Source organism: Psittacula echo (assembly GCF_963264785.1).
Source record: "Psittacula echo genome assembly, chromosome: 1".
In the NCBI taxonomy this organism is placed as follows: Eukaryota; Metazoa; Chordata; class Aves; order Psittaciformes; family Psittacidae; genus Psittacula; species Psittacula echo.
In genome coordinates, this window is record NC_137735.1 from 55916686 (window position 1) to 55935729 (window position 19044).

Genomic DNA, 19044 nt, shown 5'->3' on the forward strand with positions numbered 1-19044 from the left:
GGTGACCCTGTCACTGAACAGAACACGTAATATAACACGTCATAATAGAATCTCCTTCAGAGAGCTTGCCAAATAACTCTAGATTCTGGAGCAGCCTAAACCGAGAGCAGCCCAAATCCGAAGCATCTTATCCATGTACTGCACCAGCCAGTCCTGTTGTAGCAGCAGGTCAAGAACTCTTTAGAGACAAAGCCCTGATTGATCCTCAGTGTTTCCGGAGTTCACAGACAATTGCATAGAAAAGGAAACTTTTCAGCACTTGTCCTATGGTTTCCTCTCTTTGAGTTGCAACACAGAAATGGGGCAGCACAGTGATTATTGACCTCTGGCTCTGCTGGGGGCACTGCTGGGGTTTTGAGGGGGAGCGAGGGCACATCTCAGTGACAGCAACGGCTGATGCGGACCACAGAGAGCCCTCCCCATCTCTGCCTCCTGCATGGGAGGTTCAGGCTCCTTGGAGAGCCTTTCCCCACCACCTCGTGCATATGTAACCCTGCAAAGAAGTGACACAACCTGCTCAAGACAAACTCAGGGTGCATGAGCTGAGTGTGGGACACCTAAGAGTTGGAGAAGCAAGCTGTGGGCACAGGGTGGCACTTCTCAGAGAAGAAGCATGGCTGTTTCAGCTGCAGGACTGCACCCAGTTTCTTGACATTGGCCACCCCAGTGTCCCCAGTCAGTCACAAGGGAGAGCGTGACAGCAGTGTCCTTATAAAGACTCATCCACATGCCCCATCCCTAGAAGTGTGCAAGGACAGACTGGACTGGGGTTCACCAGAATCATGGAAAGATGGAATAGAAAGGATTAACAATCCCTTGTTAATCCTCCTCCCTCAGAGAATTGCAACTAAGTGACACATGAAATTTCTCACTGTAAAAACCAAACCAGGCCACTTAAAATACTCAATTTAAACAGCTAATTGTTGAAATTGTTTAAAATAAAATACACTTTTCCCTAGGGAACTGTGTGATTTGCGGTAACTCTGCACAATATAGACAACTCTAAACAGCTGAAGCATTTTAAGTATTGGAAAACGAGATGAAAGAGAAGCAGCAATGATTTCAGAGGTTAACAGCACTTTTATTAGTAACATTTAAGAATGACAGTTTCAGTAAGTTCGATTTAGTAAGAGTCCACAGAGATCTTTCTTTCTTTTATACTCTGAAATACCCAACTTTTACAATGTCACATTTCAGTGCTTTGAGCTAAAAAACCAGGAGTGAATTCCTCCAATATATTCAATTCACAGATTTGCAAAGTCAGAAGGAATACTAGGATTTATCAAAGTTTGACCTCCTGTATAACACAGATTTTGGGTTTCCCTGATTTGACTACCATTTCAGTCCAGTAACCAGAGGATTTTCTTTAAGAAAAACACCAATGATACTGTTTCACAGAACACAACCAACAAAATTAGCAAGCAGCCATACTACTTCTTCAGCTTCTTTTGAGCAGCCTTCTTCTTGACCATTTGTAACCTTTTCATAGCATTGAGCTGAGATTCCTGAGAAGTTGGGCCTTTTAGGGAGGTTGACTGATTACCAGTGTCTGCTGAGGTTTTACTTGCGCTGCCCCCACTGCTACCTGCAGTCCCACTATTGCCATTCCCACTGCTCAGCTGGCTGCTGGAGCTTGGCACAGTACTGCTGGGACTAGGAAGACCTGCTTTGCTGACATTGTCGCTGCTTACCGAACGGCTGAGTGTGGTCTTCCCCAGTGTCAGAGGTGGAGGAGGTTTCAGCTGCCCAGGGTTTGTGCTGTTGTTGGCAGAAGCTATTTTTGACCCTAGTCCAGTTTTGGAAGTCGCTAACCCCGATAAACCCACAGGTTTCTGGTTATTTGAAGAAGCTGCAGGTTTCCCACCGGTGCTCTGTGCTGTTGATCCTAGTTTGGCAGTTGATGGATTGGCAGAGGAGGTTTTGGCTGCAAAAGCAGCCCATCCCGTAAGGCCACTGGTTGCTGAAGAGGAAACACTTGTACTGGCTGAGTTCCCCGAAATTGCTGCTGAGGTCTAGAATAAATAAAGCATTCTTTTTATAGTAGCATCTATTTGTGTAACACACCACAGCAGGAATAGATCAAGCCTCTGTTGCAGTTCTTTTCCAAGGAACACCCAGTGAATAATATTTCATCATTGATCATTACAGTTAAAAGTATTAACAAGAAAAGGAAGGGATGCCAGGCACAGCCAACTTCCAATTTTCCAGCCACATAAAGCCGGTATTACATTTTCTTCCCTTTCTTCTATACAGTTTGCAGGCTACCATATGGGTGATCCACCCAGAAATTCTGAAAGATGGTTTAACTGAAGTAACTACAAAAAGCTAAGATTTGTAAAGTGTAAAAAAGGGAGGCAAGCCATCACCTTTGATTTCTACTGTCATTACCTGCTGTCACTTTTTAATAAGATGGCAAATGCTCAGGCAAAATTCAGACACTGAGCAATTAAGTACAGCATTTATTAGTCTTTTGGTCAAAGTAGAAGTGTTTAAACTTTTTAATTTCCTTTCCTCCCCTCCTCTTGGTTCTTAGCAGCCTGTACCATAGATAGAATTAAAAAGGCACTAGACTTTTTTCCTGTAGTCTACCCATTCAGATATTGCAGATGACAAACTTATTGCGAACACTTTTTTCCTTCTGTGCAAAGATCTATACACATTAACTGCAGTTTCCACACTTTAAACCCTATAATCCTCAGTTTTCAGGTGGGGATAATACACAGTTGAAATACTACACCAGAGTTACACCAAACAACAGAGTCAAAGAGGAAATTAAATTCCTCTATTCAAGTAATACCCTTTCCATAATACATCCAGACAGCTTCTAAACAGTAAAGATGACAAATGAAACCGAGCCTCTTACAATCCCTTTAGGCACAGAAATAAGTACGGAGGTGAAAAAAGTTATTCAGAAGTGCAAGTGCTTAAACAACAGCCATCATACTATTCATGATGGTTTGCATCCAGGCAGAGCAATGGCAAACATAACATTGAGCACATGAATAACTTTAATTCTGAGTTAAAGATGTGTTTTCCTAGGTAAGAGTCATGCTTTGGTAGACTACTATGTTATTTATTACACTGCTTCTGGTTTACCAGCTTTGGCCAATTTGTGACTATTTATTAAATAACTTGGAGAAACAGAAACATGAGGCAACACGTAAGAAGCAGACATCTCTTAAATTAAATCTTGCAGAGTCAGCTGTTTCCCTATTATAGAGTCATCCATCTAGGCCGGAAAAGACCTTAAAGATCATTAAGTCCAACCATTAACCCAGCACTGCCAAGTTCACTGTTATCATGATGAGAAACCTTCAAACTATCAGAAAGTCCAACCATTAACCCAGCACTGCCAAGTTCTCTATTATCATGATGAGAAAACTTCAAACATATCAAAATATGCATATGTTATGTGACCACACAGAAAAATTCATGGAATCATGGAATTGCTTGGGTTGAAACGGACCTTAATGATCATCTAGTTCTGACCTCCCTGACACTCCTAAGAAACTAGACCAGGTTGCTCAAAGCCCTGTTCAACCTGGCCTTCTAGTATCCACAGGGGCATCCACAACTTCTCTGGGCAACCTGTTCCAGTGCCTCACCACGCTCATAGTAAAAAATTTCTTCCTAATATCTAATCTGAATCTACCCTCTGTCAGTTTAAAACCTTGTCCTATCTCTAGACCACCTGATAAAGAGCCCCTCCCCATCTTTCCAGCAGGCTCCCTTTAGGTACTGGAAGGCTGCCACAAGGTCTCTGTGAAGCCTTCTCTTCTCCAGGCTCAATAAGCCCAACTCTCTCAGCCTGTCTTCACGGTGGAGGTGCTCCAGCCCCCTGATCATCTTTGCAGCTCTCCTATGGACCAGCTTAAGCAGGTTCCTGTCCGTTATATGCTGGGGGCCCCAGAGCTGAATGCAGTACTGCAGCTGGAGTCTTATGAGAACGAAGCACAGGGAGAGAATCACCTCCCTTAACCTTCTGATGCAGTCCAGGACTGCATCCAAGACTGGCTTTCTGGGCTACTAGTACACATTTATTAAGATAAAATGTAATAAGAAGTAAATAATATAATTGAAAAAATTATAATACATGCAGTAAAATGTAAACTCTTCCTCTGGAAAATTTAAATGACATTACCTTGACTTCTGTTCTCTTAAATGCTAGAAAAGTTGTTGGGGTCTCAGGTTTTAACTTGATTTCTGGCTTCTTGACCAGTGGATCCTTCACAGCTGGTGCAACTGAAACCACTGCAGGGGCTGGTTTTTGAGGTGGCTTTTGTGTCTTCTGAGCCTGTATAAGTGGGAGGAAAAAACCAAAACAAACCCAAATTAGTTATAGGCCCAGTAACATTGACTGTTTGGTCAATGGTTAACATTGACACAAACAGTGGTTTGACTGTTAGCAAAAAGCACGAACATTATCAAATTGTAATCTAGCCTGTAAAATTTCAAGTTGAATGATGCCCGAGAAATAAGGGAACAGGGTATGTGGAGGTAGTCCTGATTATGGTACTGGGGATGGGGTCCATCCAAAAAAGGATATTGAATAGGACTTGCTATTTCAGCATGGAAAGAGAGGCAGTGTTGGCACTTAGGGAACAGGAAAGCACTTGGCCTTCACAGAAATAAGGTAAAGACAAGTGATCTTGAAGAAGACAGGCATAATCCAGCAGTACTGAGATGCAGGCTGCAAGAGTCTGCTAAGAAGTAGCAGGTAAAATGGTGGAATTTATGACAAAAAAAAAAAACCAGTAAAAGGCATATTGAAGGCAAATGTTGAATAGCTGTAATGGCTATCCTTTGCAGTAACTGACCTCAGGCAAACACTCCTCTGAGTTCAAAGGCCTGACAATCATCAGAATAATCATGTATTTCAGTCAGTGACGGTAACTCCCAGGCTAGGATCTTACATGGATGCCTCCTTCTCTTGTTTCTTAGTAGAGCCATTTCAATAGGTTACAATTTGCTAAGTTGTCATAGAACAGTTCCAAAATAGAACACACTTTCTGCTGTATAGAGGGCTTGTTTTTCAAGCGTCAAAACTAAAGTCATGTGAATTAATGGTTAATGTTTCCTGCAGCCAAAGAAGCTTTCTTACTCTGATGTTTTTTTCTCTTAATGAGTGGGATCCCTGTGGGATCAGGAATAATTAGTCTGTTTAGTCAAGAAATTAACACACAGATCAATCAAAATAAAGGAATTTATTTCCTGGAATGTGCTACCCCCAGCTTGTTGTTGAGCCTGTCAACACTTGTGTTGAGTGTTAGTAGTTGGACTGAAATTTGCAGTTTTGGCTTACAGGAAAACAACCATTCCTGTCCAAAGCTGAGAAGAAAACTAAACCTGTAGGGCTATTTGGTAGACATGTACTAAAACCTGAAATTAAAGAAAGTTTTAAACTGCTGCATAGCAGGCAGGAAATAATCCTATTTCACTCTTCTTCAGTTCTGCTTTTTAAAAAGCTTTGTTTAAGAAGCACATTACAGAATACTGTTTGAGATGCTACATTAAAAACCACAGCTGCAGCAAGGGAAACACTGCTGAGAAAAACTGCTCTCCAACATGCCTCCAAAGATTTCTGCAACCCATAGAATACTGTCATTGATCAGAAATAGCCTGCTGTATTCAAATACAGTCATGCAAGACAAAAAACTGACTCCTACCATTCTTTTCATCTGCCTGGTACAGCGGGCACAATACCATACAAGTCGAGGATCATTCGCTTCCTTGTCTGTCACCTGAGGTTTATGGCAATCCTGGTGGTAGAGATTATGGCACTCCTGACACTCCACTAGCTGATTCCCAGAAATAACTGTCATTTGCCTGCAGAGCAAATAGTTGAGAACAGATTATAGAAGAAAGCACTTAAAAGATTATCCAATTGTTGCAAATTTTGCAAGGCTTAAGATAAAACTAAAAAAATATTTGCTTTCACTTATATTTTCTACCTGTGAAAAATGAAACATTCCTTTCCTTCCCATGCGAGTTCTTCCCAACAAATATTTTAGAAATTTTATATTTTTTTAAGGTAATTTCTTTCAAGAAAATTTAGAACTTCTATACTATTAAACATGTGTAGATGACACTTTTGATTTCCCTGCTTGATTTTTGTATTACAAATGTCTCACCTGCTTTACTTCACCTGAGCATTTTATGGGTACCTCACTGTATACCAATTCTGACTTCCTCATTATGTTAGCATGTGCAGGCCTAGTCTACATTTGGATAATTTTGCTATAGGCTGTACAGCAGTACAGTTCGAGAACAAATAATTTCTCAATTACAAGCCTTTAAGTGCTTTCTGCTACAGGATTTAAAACCATCATCATCCGAGCTGTATAGTGCTTTAAAGATATTTTAGTAGCTATCCTTTTGGTCCCTACTACATAGACAGATACTTGAAATCTGAGATAATACCAGAATCATGGAAAGATGGAATAGAAAGGATTAACACTGCAGTCCTGCCTTGAAGCAAACATATAAGCTGGTGATGAGGACTTCATTTTGCGTGGGCTTCTGGTGAAAGTAATCATGCTGTATAAATGACAAATTAGTGAGATACATATGACTGGGAATATGTCTGTGAATAAGCCAAATACCATTTTCCTTATGATTTCTTCTTTCAGATGACAAATCAAGCTATTTAATTGCTAAGTTGCTTTTGCTCATATCCCCGAGGAGCAGGTATCCAGGTAACCATGGAAACTCTATTTGTACATGGGTGGGGAAAGGTAATCCCTTATTTCTTTACATAACAGGAAAATGAAGTCTGAAGGCATTGTCCATATGGATACTAGAGCATTTTCTAAGAAATATTTCTCTTTTAAATGGGTTATGTAAAAAGAGAGGGAGAAACCTTTCTGAAATTCCAGGACCCATTATTTTAGACACATGATATTTCAAAAAGCCATGTTTGTTTCTTATTCCTAAGTAAACTGGGTCAGAACAAAGCAGTCATGTTTCAACCCCAAGTTTCAAGGGGAGATACTCATCCTATTTTAAAATTACATAGAACAATCCCAGACTGACTGAAAAACCATGAACTCTTCATTCCCAGAAACAAGTTAAACTGGAGATACTTTAAAATTATATGATAACAGAGAAACGAACCTAATGATTTTTTACCTTCAGAAAACAAATAGACAAAAAGGTATTTACAAAAATTAAGGTTGTCCTTTCAAAACCAGGCTTTCTAAAAGACATTTTTGGTTTTTTTTGTAAGAGACAGAGTTCACTATCACCTGCAAATTGCATGTAGTATTTATAACTGAGCAGACATGTAACTGGCGAGTCTTGTTTTTCTAAGATCTGCAGGTATTAAGAGTTATTTTAATACTCACTCTCTCCTTATTCCTAACTTGGTATAAATGAAGAATAAAAACATCACAGGCATCAACATTTGACACTCCTAATCACTATGAAAATACATTTGACACTTGGCAAATCTTGAAGAAACATCTAATTTCTCTAGTTTTCACATCTACAAAAAAGGAATAGCTAATATTCAGATGCACTCTTTTTGCATTTGTGAACCCAGAGCTGGGTTCCTGTTAATTTGTCATCTTAAGCAACTTAAAATATAAACTCTTTGGCTGTGAACCTCACCTACTCTGCAATCAGACACAATGTTTTTATTCACAATTGACTGAATAATTTATTGAGTTACTAAACCATGCCATTTTCTAAATACTACTCATACTTGAGTTATTTTACAAAGTGCTTTTGTATTTCCTATTTACTGGGATGTTATAATTTCAGCTTAAGATTGCCAACCCCAAAAAGAGCCCACATGTTGACTGCCGAGCAGTAAATAGCGGAATACTGTCTAACTAGTGTGCTGGATTTGGAAAGTCTGAAGCGTATTTCAAAAACATCCTGTCCAGCAGGAGCTTGGAGACTGAAAACCACTTGACATCAGTTTCAGCAGGTTTCATGTAAAATGAAAACAAATACTGAGTGGTGGGTGGCTATTGCCAGCCCTCTATAATGGGTTGTTTCTTTCCATGCTGTGCTTCTTCCTTTTGCACCAGCTTAATGAGAGATATTTTAGTTAACCAGGATAGATGTGTCTTTTGCAAGAGCACTATGAATTTGTGACCATGACTAGCCAGAAGCAACACCTTCAGCTGCCTGGTTAAATGCTGAGTATGTAACAGCTAATGGAACCATACACCTTGCTGGTGCTTTTTAAAGCAAAGCCTTGGCTATGCTAGGCACAGTAGTTGCTTTTTCTTTTTGTACTTGGCAGGCATTTCTCCTTATGCCTGTATGTTTTCTTTTGCCAGGGAAGATGCAGAATTAATAATCCACAGCAGCTCCAGACTATCTAAACAAAACTTTTCTTTGTCCCCTCCTGCCAAATAGGTTCATAGCATGCTGTTTTAGTAGCATTTTAACATACTGCTGAACATGGCTTTGGGCCTTTAGGAGACAGCAAAAATGGAATTTGCAAGAATACTTAATACTTCAAATGTTGTAACTGTTCTTCCTTTTTCAATGTCTATAATAAGAAATTAAACATTTGTGCTAACACAAGGGAATAAGGGGACATGAAACATCATCAGTCCACAACTGGTTAACAGTATAACTAACTGTAATAATTCTTCCCCAAGCATTGGAGACACCTCCTTATCTGCAGAACACGAATGACCGTAGAAATGACTGAAGAACAAAGTTATGAAGTACAGTTTCCTAACTGACTTAAGCTGAACTAAAATACATACTGCTACCAAAAGCTCAGTCCAATGTTCATCTCTGTCCTGGCTCTCAATTCCTGCATCCACACATGTGCCAGCATAAACATTTATACACACTAAGCTGACTGAAACCTAAACCAACTGAAAAACCCAAGTGGACAGATGATCCAGAAGCTGATTCAGCTGATCACAAACCTATGTGGGTAATACATCCTCTAAACAGGAAAGAGAAGGAGGTACAACTGGGATAGCCAAACTGTTCCTTTTGGCAGCAGTGAGGACATACAAGGATAAATAATCTGTGAAACCAAAGACTACTGTGATTTGATCCCAGGGTGGATATTCAAAAGTGTATTTTATACTCCTCTTAACACTAAATGTATTGTTAGCAGAATGCTACTAAGATCCAATTTTAGAGCCCTTACTGAAAAGTAAAAAGAACCTGTCTTGACTGCAAGACGTATTTACACTATTAACTGAAAAACATTGCTATGTGTAAACTACTGTCAAATGATTACAAAGAGGACCAACACATACCGATCTTGTAATAATGCCTCTTAAAAGGTTTTAATTTCAACTGATTTGTTAAAAAATGCTTATCATTGCCATTAATACTTTAACTTGTTTTCCAATAATTAAAAATTAGTGTTTGTCATGATAGGTTTGCATCATGTCTAGCTATTTTATTTGTCACTTACCTTTTCCTGAAGAAGAAAAGCAGGTTTTCTCATTAAGAGTTCTATTTTCAAGAAATCATTCTTATTCATAAAGATTGCTTACATGTATTATCAATTTTGGATATGTGCTTAAGTGATTTCCAGAATAAAAACTACAGAAAGTATTAACGCACAACATGAACAGAAAAGTGACAATTTCAATGAAGCAACGTTGACTGACCTGCAAACAACACAGGCTAATCCCATTTCCATAGCAAAGTCATCAGCACTGGTTTCCTCAAAGCTAGACAAATCAGGCATGGACAAATCCTTGCTTGTCTGAACTGTAATAGGAGAAGAACGAGCCTCTGGCTTCTCTACTCTGGGCTTCTTTGGTGTATCAGCTCCTTCAGCGGAATCCCCTTTTATCTATTACACACACACACAGAATGTGAAAATGCAACAAGCTAATGGATATTATCAAAATGAAAAAACTACTGGGAAAATTAGGTTAGCAGTATAAGAAGATATACTTTACACAGCATACACAAAACGTTTTCCTTAGATATGCATTTTCTTCAAAATATTTATGAACTAGAAGCTCAAGTCCACTTTTTGTACTTCACCTCAACATCTCTAACAAAGTTTTGGGAATCCCACATTTCATTTTGCTATATACCAGTAACCTCTTATTACCAGGACATTTAAAACATAGGATCTCAGATTGGAAGGGACCTTTTAAAGCTCATATAATCCAAACCCCCTGCAATGATCAGGGAAAACATTCACAGAATAATTATGGCAAGACTTCTGTTGGATTGCGTAAATGGCAACGTGACCGGGTAACACAGCTCCCAGACTATGCACCATTAGGTAAGTCGACTTACACAGGTTAAAAAGGAGAGCTTTTGTCTAAAACACCTTCAAGTTTATTAAAGAAGTTATTTTGAACAAAAATTACTTACTTTATCAGCAGACCTTTTTTCTGCTTCTTTTTTCACCTTTTCTGATACAGTGGGCTTGCCATTGTTGTTGCCAGAAGGCAAACTAGAAGCTTTAGGCTCTTGCTTACTGGAAATAGGTTTGCTAACAGATACTTTTGGTTGCTCTACTTCCTAAAAACAGGAACAAAAATTGAAGGTAAACCCTACATTGCAATTAATTCCTAGTTTGCAATTAGTTAGATAACAGGATATACAGATAACATGTCATACAACATTGATCATTGATTTAACATTTCTTAAATGTCTTCATATCACATTGACAAATTAGTGTGTTTAAGTTGCAGTCAATTATTAAAACCTCCCCTTATCAGTCACCTTCCAAAGGAAAAGGACTCCTTTTCCAAAACCAGATGCTCTTTGGAACATTATTAAAAAGGAAAACCTTTCTGCTTTGAAAATTTAAAGAAATAATGAACATGAATATTCAAATTAATTCTGAGGTCAAAATTCCATATAAGCTGAAAACTTAAGTTGACATCTGACATCACTAGACATCTATACTTCATTCCCTCATGGAGAAAAACATTGACTTCTGCTTAATCTCAGTCCACATTCACCTATCAAATTAATAAATTTAGCTCTCAACAGAAACCAGTAGTTATTAATGATGCATTAGTGGCAGCAGTGGATAAGAACCAAGCGAGTCTGTAAATGAGTGATTAATCACACCGATATACATAACCCCCTCCACTTGGTAAGATGAGAGTAATTGCCCGCTGTTTACTGGGACAGGTCCTGACCCCTGAGCTTCAGCCCCATCCCCACCAAGTCTGCTGACTTCCTGTTGCATCCAGAGTCAGAAATAGATTTCCTCATCTACTCGACAGTGGTTATCCTGTGCTCCTTACTTTGTTCTTCGATTTCATGGTCAACCACAAATTAATCCTGCAACCTGAGAAGGCAAGGCAAGGAATTCTTGTACTTTTTTACCATTTCTGAGCTTTGCAGCCCAGCTGATACTGAAGACACACTGAAAAGAAGAGAACAAAAGATTTCTTCCTCTGGCATGAGCTTCAGTCTCACCTAAGGACAGGCAATTACCAGCCAAGCTGTTACCAGAAATGGCTCCCAAGCCTCTCTGCACTATGATTTGGCTCCCTGCTTCCTCTTTAAATGACAAACTAATGCTTCTTTGAGTTCTGACATAGAGGGCACCTGAGAGTTTTGAGACCCGTGTTAGAAGGAACTGCAGTTTAGGTTTCAGGGAGTTAACAATTTGAATAGAAAGGAGTTAGACCAAACAGTACAAGCATGATGTATGCTGCAACAGTAATAATGCCTTTTAGTTATTTGGAACCATGTACATGTAGAAATGAAATATTACTAATGTATCAGCATACAGACCATCATTTGCACATACCCGGCTGACTTCTAGGCATCCTAAGGGAGAACACTACCTCATTATCCATATGGCAATATGTAGCAATATGAGGATCTCCCTGCTTGGTTATTTCCATACACTAATCTCAGATTCAAATAGTCTCTCTAGCAGGTGTTTAGTGATTTCCAGGAGATGAAAAATAATGTTTATCCATTGGATGGCAACGGTTTCAGCCTGCAAATCACTTCTGCTTTGAACCATTTGGTGTTCTTCATTCTCATATGACTTCATCAGCAGAATTTCAAGAGAACAGATCCAGCTTTATCAGTAAATAGCTTGTTTTGCTGCATATTTATCTGTGGCATAAATAATCTGCATTTTAAAGACCTTTTAGCTCTGATTGTAACTGGAGAAATACATATTTCTGGGCTCACTTTAGTGTGTACGATGTCTTATATACAAAAATGACAAAACTGATATAAAAGTGAACACAAAAAGTACTATTACAAAATTATGACAACCACAATATAGTATGGAATATCTTTTACAGATCTTGGTACACTAAAAATGTAAAGAGGGGTTGGATTTTTTTCCCATTAACTTTAATTTAATGGATTACGTTGCATAAAAGGGGAATGATGAATATGAACATTCCATAATTATTGTTATATTTTCCTTCATTTCTGATTCTCTTTCAAGTTTTCAGCTATAGAAGACAGACCAGGAATAGTAGGAGCTTTAAAAAGGCATACAAAAAATACATGCTGTCTTATACCAATACCTTCTGAGATGGACGATAGCTTGAGTCAGTTCCTCTGGCCAAAGACTCATCAAGAAGTGCCTTCAGCTTTTCAGCAGAGTCCTTACTCTTCGAATGCAAGAAGCCCAGGGCTTTCAGAAAAATGGGATCAAGCTCCAAATTTACTGTAGCAGCCATAGTGTTACCTTTGGAGAAGAAAAATAATGACAACTTATATGGAGCATAACTCAAAGGGCATGTGGCTAACTATCTCACAGATTTTTGTTTTAATTGAAATTATATTAAATCACAGCAAGGATGATAGGTGAATTAATTATCATCATTAGAAAATAACAGACTGTGAACCTCAGAGCTGCAGAACTTGAATTTGGCTTTATATCCAAAATGCTGTCAAACTCATTCTTCGGCGTATCTGATGTTCAGAAACTAAACTCATCATACTTTCATAAATGGTACAAATATTCCATATTCTTAATATTTCGTAAGTACAGAATATTGAAAAGTATGTAAAGTAAGTGTAAACTTCAAAAAAAGCAGTTACTACCCTCCTCCGTAACATTATTTGTATATATGGTGATTTTTAGCTAGTTGGTCATTTAAGAATTACAAAGGAAAATCTTACTTGAAGAATACTTCTGAAAAGAACAGCTCATTGTAGCATACAATATAAGATACATAAACCAGCTAGTGTATGATTTTTATAATACTATTAAAAATCTGGGAAAAAAAATAGTCCATTTTTAAATTCAGCTGAAACAGTGAGAAAGTTTGTAAGTCAAAGTCCCCTTGTAACAGCCCAGGTTTTCATATCAAGTAATGATTATCCAGAGCTCTAAGATGCTTGCACTTTGGAGCCTTCTCTGTGGAAGCTCTAAGTAGTCCATTTACATCAATAATTGACCCTACAAAGATAGATAGTTCTCTAAGTCAATCAGGAATTAACAATTAATAATTTAAGAAATAACCTGGGAAGAAAAGTTTCCTGCTCTCTTCCAAAACGGTTGAGAAATGGTATTAATAATCCCTTCAAATCTCATGTGAAACATATCAGGACATTTCAGTGGTTTGTTGTTAGTGGGGGTTTTTTGTTTGTTTGTTTGTTTTTGTTTTAATACAGTAATCAAGAAGACATTCTTGAAAAGGCTTTTATCAGTTCTGCTCAAAAGCACTGCAAGGACAGCTTGTTCAGCTGGAGCTCCCAAGGTTTTGTCTGATGAATTCCTTTTCACATTCAAGGCAGTGAACTTTTACCTCTCTGGCCAAAACACCAGCAGTGGCAGCCTGCTCCCTCAGCACTTGCCTAGAAGTCTCCAGGAATCTTTATCTCATGCTGAGCTTCTACAAGACACCAGAGAATTGCTTGACTGAAAACATCAAGGAGTTTGAGATACAGTAGATTTCATAGGGATTTCATCAATGGACCCAGCAGAGAGCTAAGAATCTTCTTCAAGAGTCTCTTCTCTCTTCCTTAATCTTAACTACTTGTCAAATCACATTCTGATGGCCACAGAACTTCTAGTAAGTACCACACACCAGTGACCCTGCTTTTTCAGTGACCAAGCAGAGACTGTGGTGTGAGCCCCATGCAGATGCATGATGTTTATAAGAAGTGAATTCAATGTGCATGGAAAGCACAAATCCTCTTTTTTAATGCATCTACCTCTGATAAATTTTCAGGCTGCTCCTGAGTTCTGTGGGTAGGTTCTCTCTTCCATTTCTTAAATTAGGACTCTGCTAAACACTCTGCTGAATGAAAACAGTAGAATTAAAAAAACCTTCAGAAATGTGGAAAAATTCTCTGTTAAAAACCAAAAACCAAACAAGCTTTCAGGTTCCTTTCTGAGGCTTCTTCTAGGAATATATATTTGTGTATGTAAGGAACAGGTAACCTCAACAGTCATTAGCAGCCAATTCAGGATGCCTGTAGTATTTAGAAAGCAAGTGTAAGCAAATTAATTCCATTTTCATCTTTCTGAAGGTAACACTTCCCAGATTTATTTCTAGCTTTATCTTTTTAAAGACATATACTGTAAAGGAACTGCTAAAGCCCAAATTTCAAAAAGGTTCTCAGTATTTCTTGTTTTATTTGCATACCAAATTGCAGCAATTCTTTCTCTGTTCCTAACGGTGAATTATAATATCATAAGCTACTGCAGTTATAACTGGCATATCACAAGAAATTTCTCATGAAAAGGGAAGGAACTGGGCTTATTAAACAGCTGTTATTAAACAGTTCAAGTATGCTCAGTTTAGGCATATATTTTAAAATTAAAATCTACTGTAAGTTAAAGAAGGTAAATATATTTAATGGAAAGATGAACATATCAATTAAAATTGATGTGTTTTAAAATTGCCATAATCTGAAAAAAAGTAAATTGACACAAGGCTAATACCAATACCTGTCCGGGTACAAAAGGCAACTTATTGCTTTTGCTGTTGGAATTTTCCATGTTTACAGATCAGAACACTGGTTTGACACTTATAAACCTAAGATCCAATTGTATTCATTCATGTTTTCATTCAAAAACTGCTTCTCCGGTAGTGAAGTCTGCATATAGCAACTTGATAGCCTTGGAGCTGTACTACAGTGTTTTAACAATGCTGCCGTAAGTTATTCTGTGCAAGAGGGCTCCTTGACTTTCCTGTTGAAGTGGTATCTTTATACAGAAGAATTCAAATGTTGCCTAGGAAAAAAAGTGAGTAGGATGATTTTTTTTGTGTATCAGTTGGATAACGCAGCTCTAAGATTAGAGAGCTTTGTTATAATCCTTCAACCCAGAGGAGAACTGGTTTTGCACAAAGCAGTAATAGAAGTGAACACAAAGGCAACTCATGGAGCAGGGACAGGAACTCAAGCACACCCTCTTGCAACTAAGCATTAACCCATTAAGAGAAGGCTGCATGGAGATCTCATAGCAGCCTTCCAACATCCGAAGGGGGCCTATAAGGATGCTGAAGAGGGACTCTTCCTCAAGGGCTGTAGTGATAGGACAAGGGGTAACAGGTTTAAACTCCAGCAGAAGTTCAGGTTAGATATAAAAAAGAAGTTCTTTACTGTGAGGGTTGTGAGGCACTGGAACAGGCTGCACAAAGAAGTGGTAAATGCTCCATTCCTGGCAATGTTCAGAGCCAGCTTGGACAGAGCCTTGCGCAACATGATCTAGTGTGAGGCATCCTTGCCCATAGCAGGGGGGTTGGAACTAGATGATCTTAACATCCTTTCCAACCCTAACTATTCTATGATTCTATGCTCTTTCTTAACTTAGGTGTCTGTCTGACACTTCTTCACTACTGTATGAGAACTTTTTGATGATGGATAGACAAGACCAAGTATAAGGTAACAAAACCCTCTGAAGTATCTGAGATAACATGAAAAATCCTACAATGGACAATCATGGAGCAACCTCCCAGTGAGCAAACTACTCTAAGTGGTTTAAATCCCTGTGGGTGAAAAGTGTTAGTTAGTGGATTGTTATTCTTAAAACATCTATGAATTTTTTTGAGTCTCTCATTTCTTGAACATATTATTGTCTTCTGCCAAATACACATAAGCTTAATTGAGCACAATGCAGAATATGTGGCCTTCCAATTTAATAGACTTCTTAGATTTCCAGGGTGTGAGAGTCCCTTTTTTTTTAATTTATTTGACAGCTACTATTTTGCATGCCTACACATGTATTATCTTATTCATCATAACTTTCAGTTAAATGGATCTACTCACATTACATTTTCAGACATGACCATATTTTCATCTATTTCGGAGCTCCTATGGCTGAGACAGGTATACAGTTCCAAGATATTTTTCCAAGGAAGTACGCACCTTAAATTTATTGCTATGCTATTATCAAACTACACTGCAATGCTATTATCAAACCCATTCTTTATAAACTCAGCAATACTTTTTCTTTGACACTGAAGATTAAAAGGACTTTCACATATCCTCTTTAGCTACCTTCAACATCTGTAGCACTTAACTTAAAACCCAGTAACATGAATCAGTAGCACAAAATTTCTTCCAGTGCACTGAACAGTGTTCATCAATAATTAATTTCACTTATCACCATAGTATCAATTAATATTTTCTTTTTCTTTCTCCTTTGGATTCTTCTATTCCTCAAGATTTTCTCTCTTCCTCACCAATCTAATGTCTGTGACAGTGGCAGATTTTGCTTATTTACCAATAACACCTTTTCCAGATCACTTTCAGAGTTAAGTCTTAATAAAGTAGATCAAGAAAAATCTTAAAAGGAAAAAAAAACCTTCTATTTTCAGTTTTTGTTTTAGTACCTTTATCTTGATAACATAATTAATGATAACATAATTTCTCAGTTATCTCCCATGAAGGATATTTCAGAATCCACACACTTAAGTAGTCTGGACAATTGTATTAAGAAGCTCTTATTTATTTGACATCTTCTGAATCTTTTGAAAGGCTTTAGAAGACTGGACTAAATCTTCTGCTATTGAGTTACTAGTACTGCTGTCCATTTTACATTCTAATTTACTATATATTTTATACTGTACTTTTTAATAGTTCAATCAATATCATAGTAACTTTGTAAGACTGCACTAGTGCCCTGTATTTGCTATTTTCAACTCATCACAAACAGCACATTATTTAAGAATCACAGAATCATTAAGATTGGAAGGAAGCCCAAGTGGTCACCCTGTGCAACATCCTGCTCAAAGCAAAGTCAACACTGCATTCAGACCAGCTTGCCCAGGACTTTGTCCAGTTGGATCTTGAAAATCTTTAAATGCAGGAATGTGACAAACCTTCTGGGACACCTGTCCCAATGCTCGATTCTCCTAATTTCCTTACTTTGAATTGGAAGCTGCAACTTCTGCTATCTCTTGTTCTCCTGCAGTCAACATGAGTAGAAAGACTAGCTCTGTCTTCTCTTAGGTATACAAAGGATTCCATTAGGTCCCTCTAAGGCCATGGTAGATGACATCCAACACTCGCCCTTCACCTTCAGATCTAGTTATTTTGCCACAGAGGGCAAGCCAGGTAGTCTGGCATGATTTATCCTTGGTAGATCCCAAGCTGGCTATTCCAAGTCACCACCTTCTTATGCCTACAAATGCTTTCCTCATGCAGATGCAAGGAGTGAAGCTGACCAGCCTGTAGTTCTCTGTATTGTCCTTCTTGCAGATGAATGTAAGATTTGACTTTCTGCAGTTTTTAGGGTACCTACCCAATCTCATGGCCTTTCAAAGATGACAGTAGCTTTTGTTCCTATAGTTGTGTTGCCATAAATATCAATTTTATAAAAAAGCCTTTATTCAATTAAATGAGATAATCATCCCTACACAATTGAGATTTGCTAATTCCTGCTACCACCAAGCTTCATTATTCTGCAAAAAAAGGCCTAGAAGATGCTGTTCAAACAGTTGTCACTGCCCATTGGTTTAAGTTACTGGTAAATTGATTACATTGCCACTTTTGTTTTCACCTTTCCCTAATTCAACACCTACCAAAATTTATCAGGTTTATACATTCCCTAGATACCATTCTCCTAGCCATTTCTCGGTGGAAGAACCAAGCTTTACTTAAAGCTGAACTGTCGAAAAAGTGACAACAAAGCCACCACTCGATCCTTCGCAACATTCCTGCTGCAAATTTCTCACTGACTTTCCCCTTGAGAAAAACGGAAAGTAACTCCTTGAAGACAAAATGCTTAGAAGACCAAAACGCCGCCACCTTTAACACCAAAATATCCGCACAGTGCCGGACACGCCGCCCCGAGGCTCCGGCAGATCCCCGAGAGCGGGTCCGAGGACCCTTCCCCGCTCCCGTTACTGCCCGGCCCGCTCTTCCTTTCCAGAGCCGCGGCACCGAGAGAGACCGTCCCTTCAGCCGCCAACAAGAGGAGCGACAGCACGCACCAGAAACAACGAACTCCAAGTACAAACCACACTCATCCCAAATCCCCTCTTACCGAGCAGCAGGAAATACACACCCTCCCGGACCCGAGTCCGCCACCTCACCACTCCCCCCGCGCAACCAGAGCCCCAACACAGCGGTTCCGGGCGAGGCGGAGCACCGGCGAGGAGCGCGCGCAGGAAGGGGCGGAGTTAGGGCGGAGTTAAGGCGGAAGCGTCCGAGCCGGTGCGGTGTGCTCGGGACCGTGTGCGGGGGCTGGGAGTGCGCTGCGTGCGGGGCGGGGTAAGCGGCAGGTCGCGCCCGCCTCACGCGTGGGGGCCGGAGCGGGTCTTGTCTTGCTGCGGCGGGAAGGGGTCGGCGCTCCAGGGAGCTCCCTGGGGGGGGGGGGGAGCGGCCGGTGGGACTGCGGCGGCTCAGGGAGCAGCACCCCCGGGGAGAGCCTGAGCTCCTTCACAGAGCGGCCGAGGTTGTCCTCTTGGCTGCTGGGTCTCTACTCAGTAAAGAAAGGTTGGCTGGGAACTCCCTGCTGAGGTGCTTATGGGGGAAGACCAGTAATAGTAGCTGAGGGGAAAGAGATTTGCTGTCGTTCAGTGTTGTCCTCTTGGCTGCTGGGTCTCTGCTCAGTAAAGAAAGGTTGGCTGGGAACTCCCTCCTGAGGTGCTTATGAGGGAAGACCAGTAATAGTAGCTGAGGGGAAAGAGATTTGCTGTCGTTCAG

At 39.5% G+C, this 19044-nt stretch overlaps 1 protein-coding gene across 2 annotated transcripts; it reads right to left on the bottom strand.

The window, feature by feature from the left end:
* Nucleotides 1-1070: 1070 nt before the first annotated feature.
* Nucleotides 1071-18464, bottom strand: INTS12 (integrator complex subunit 12). 2 transcript variants are annotated; one of them, XM_080613523.1, is made up of 7 exons: nt 18383-18464; nt 12462-12625; nt 10321-10470; nt 9597-9784; nt 5667-5826; nt 4142-4294; nt 1071-2012 (listed from the first exon to the last, which is right to left on the bottom strand). In XM_080613523.1, the coding sequence occupies exons 2-7, from the start codon at nt 12615-12617 to the stop codon at nt 1431-1433; spliced, it is 1389 nt and encodes a 462-aa protein (XP_080469649.1). In that variant the 5' UTR covers nt 12618-12625; nt 18383-18464; the 3' UTR covers nt 1071-1430. The 2 variants fall into 2 exon arrangements, with proteins under 2 accessions (XP_080469649.1, XP_080469650.1); XM_080613524.1 differs by lacking the exon at nt 18383-18464 and adding an exon at nt 16162-16297.
* Between the last annotated feature and the right edge of the window lie 580 nt (nt 18465-19044).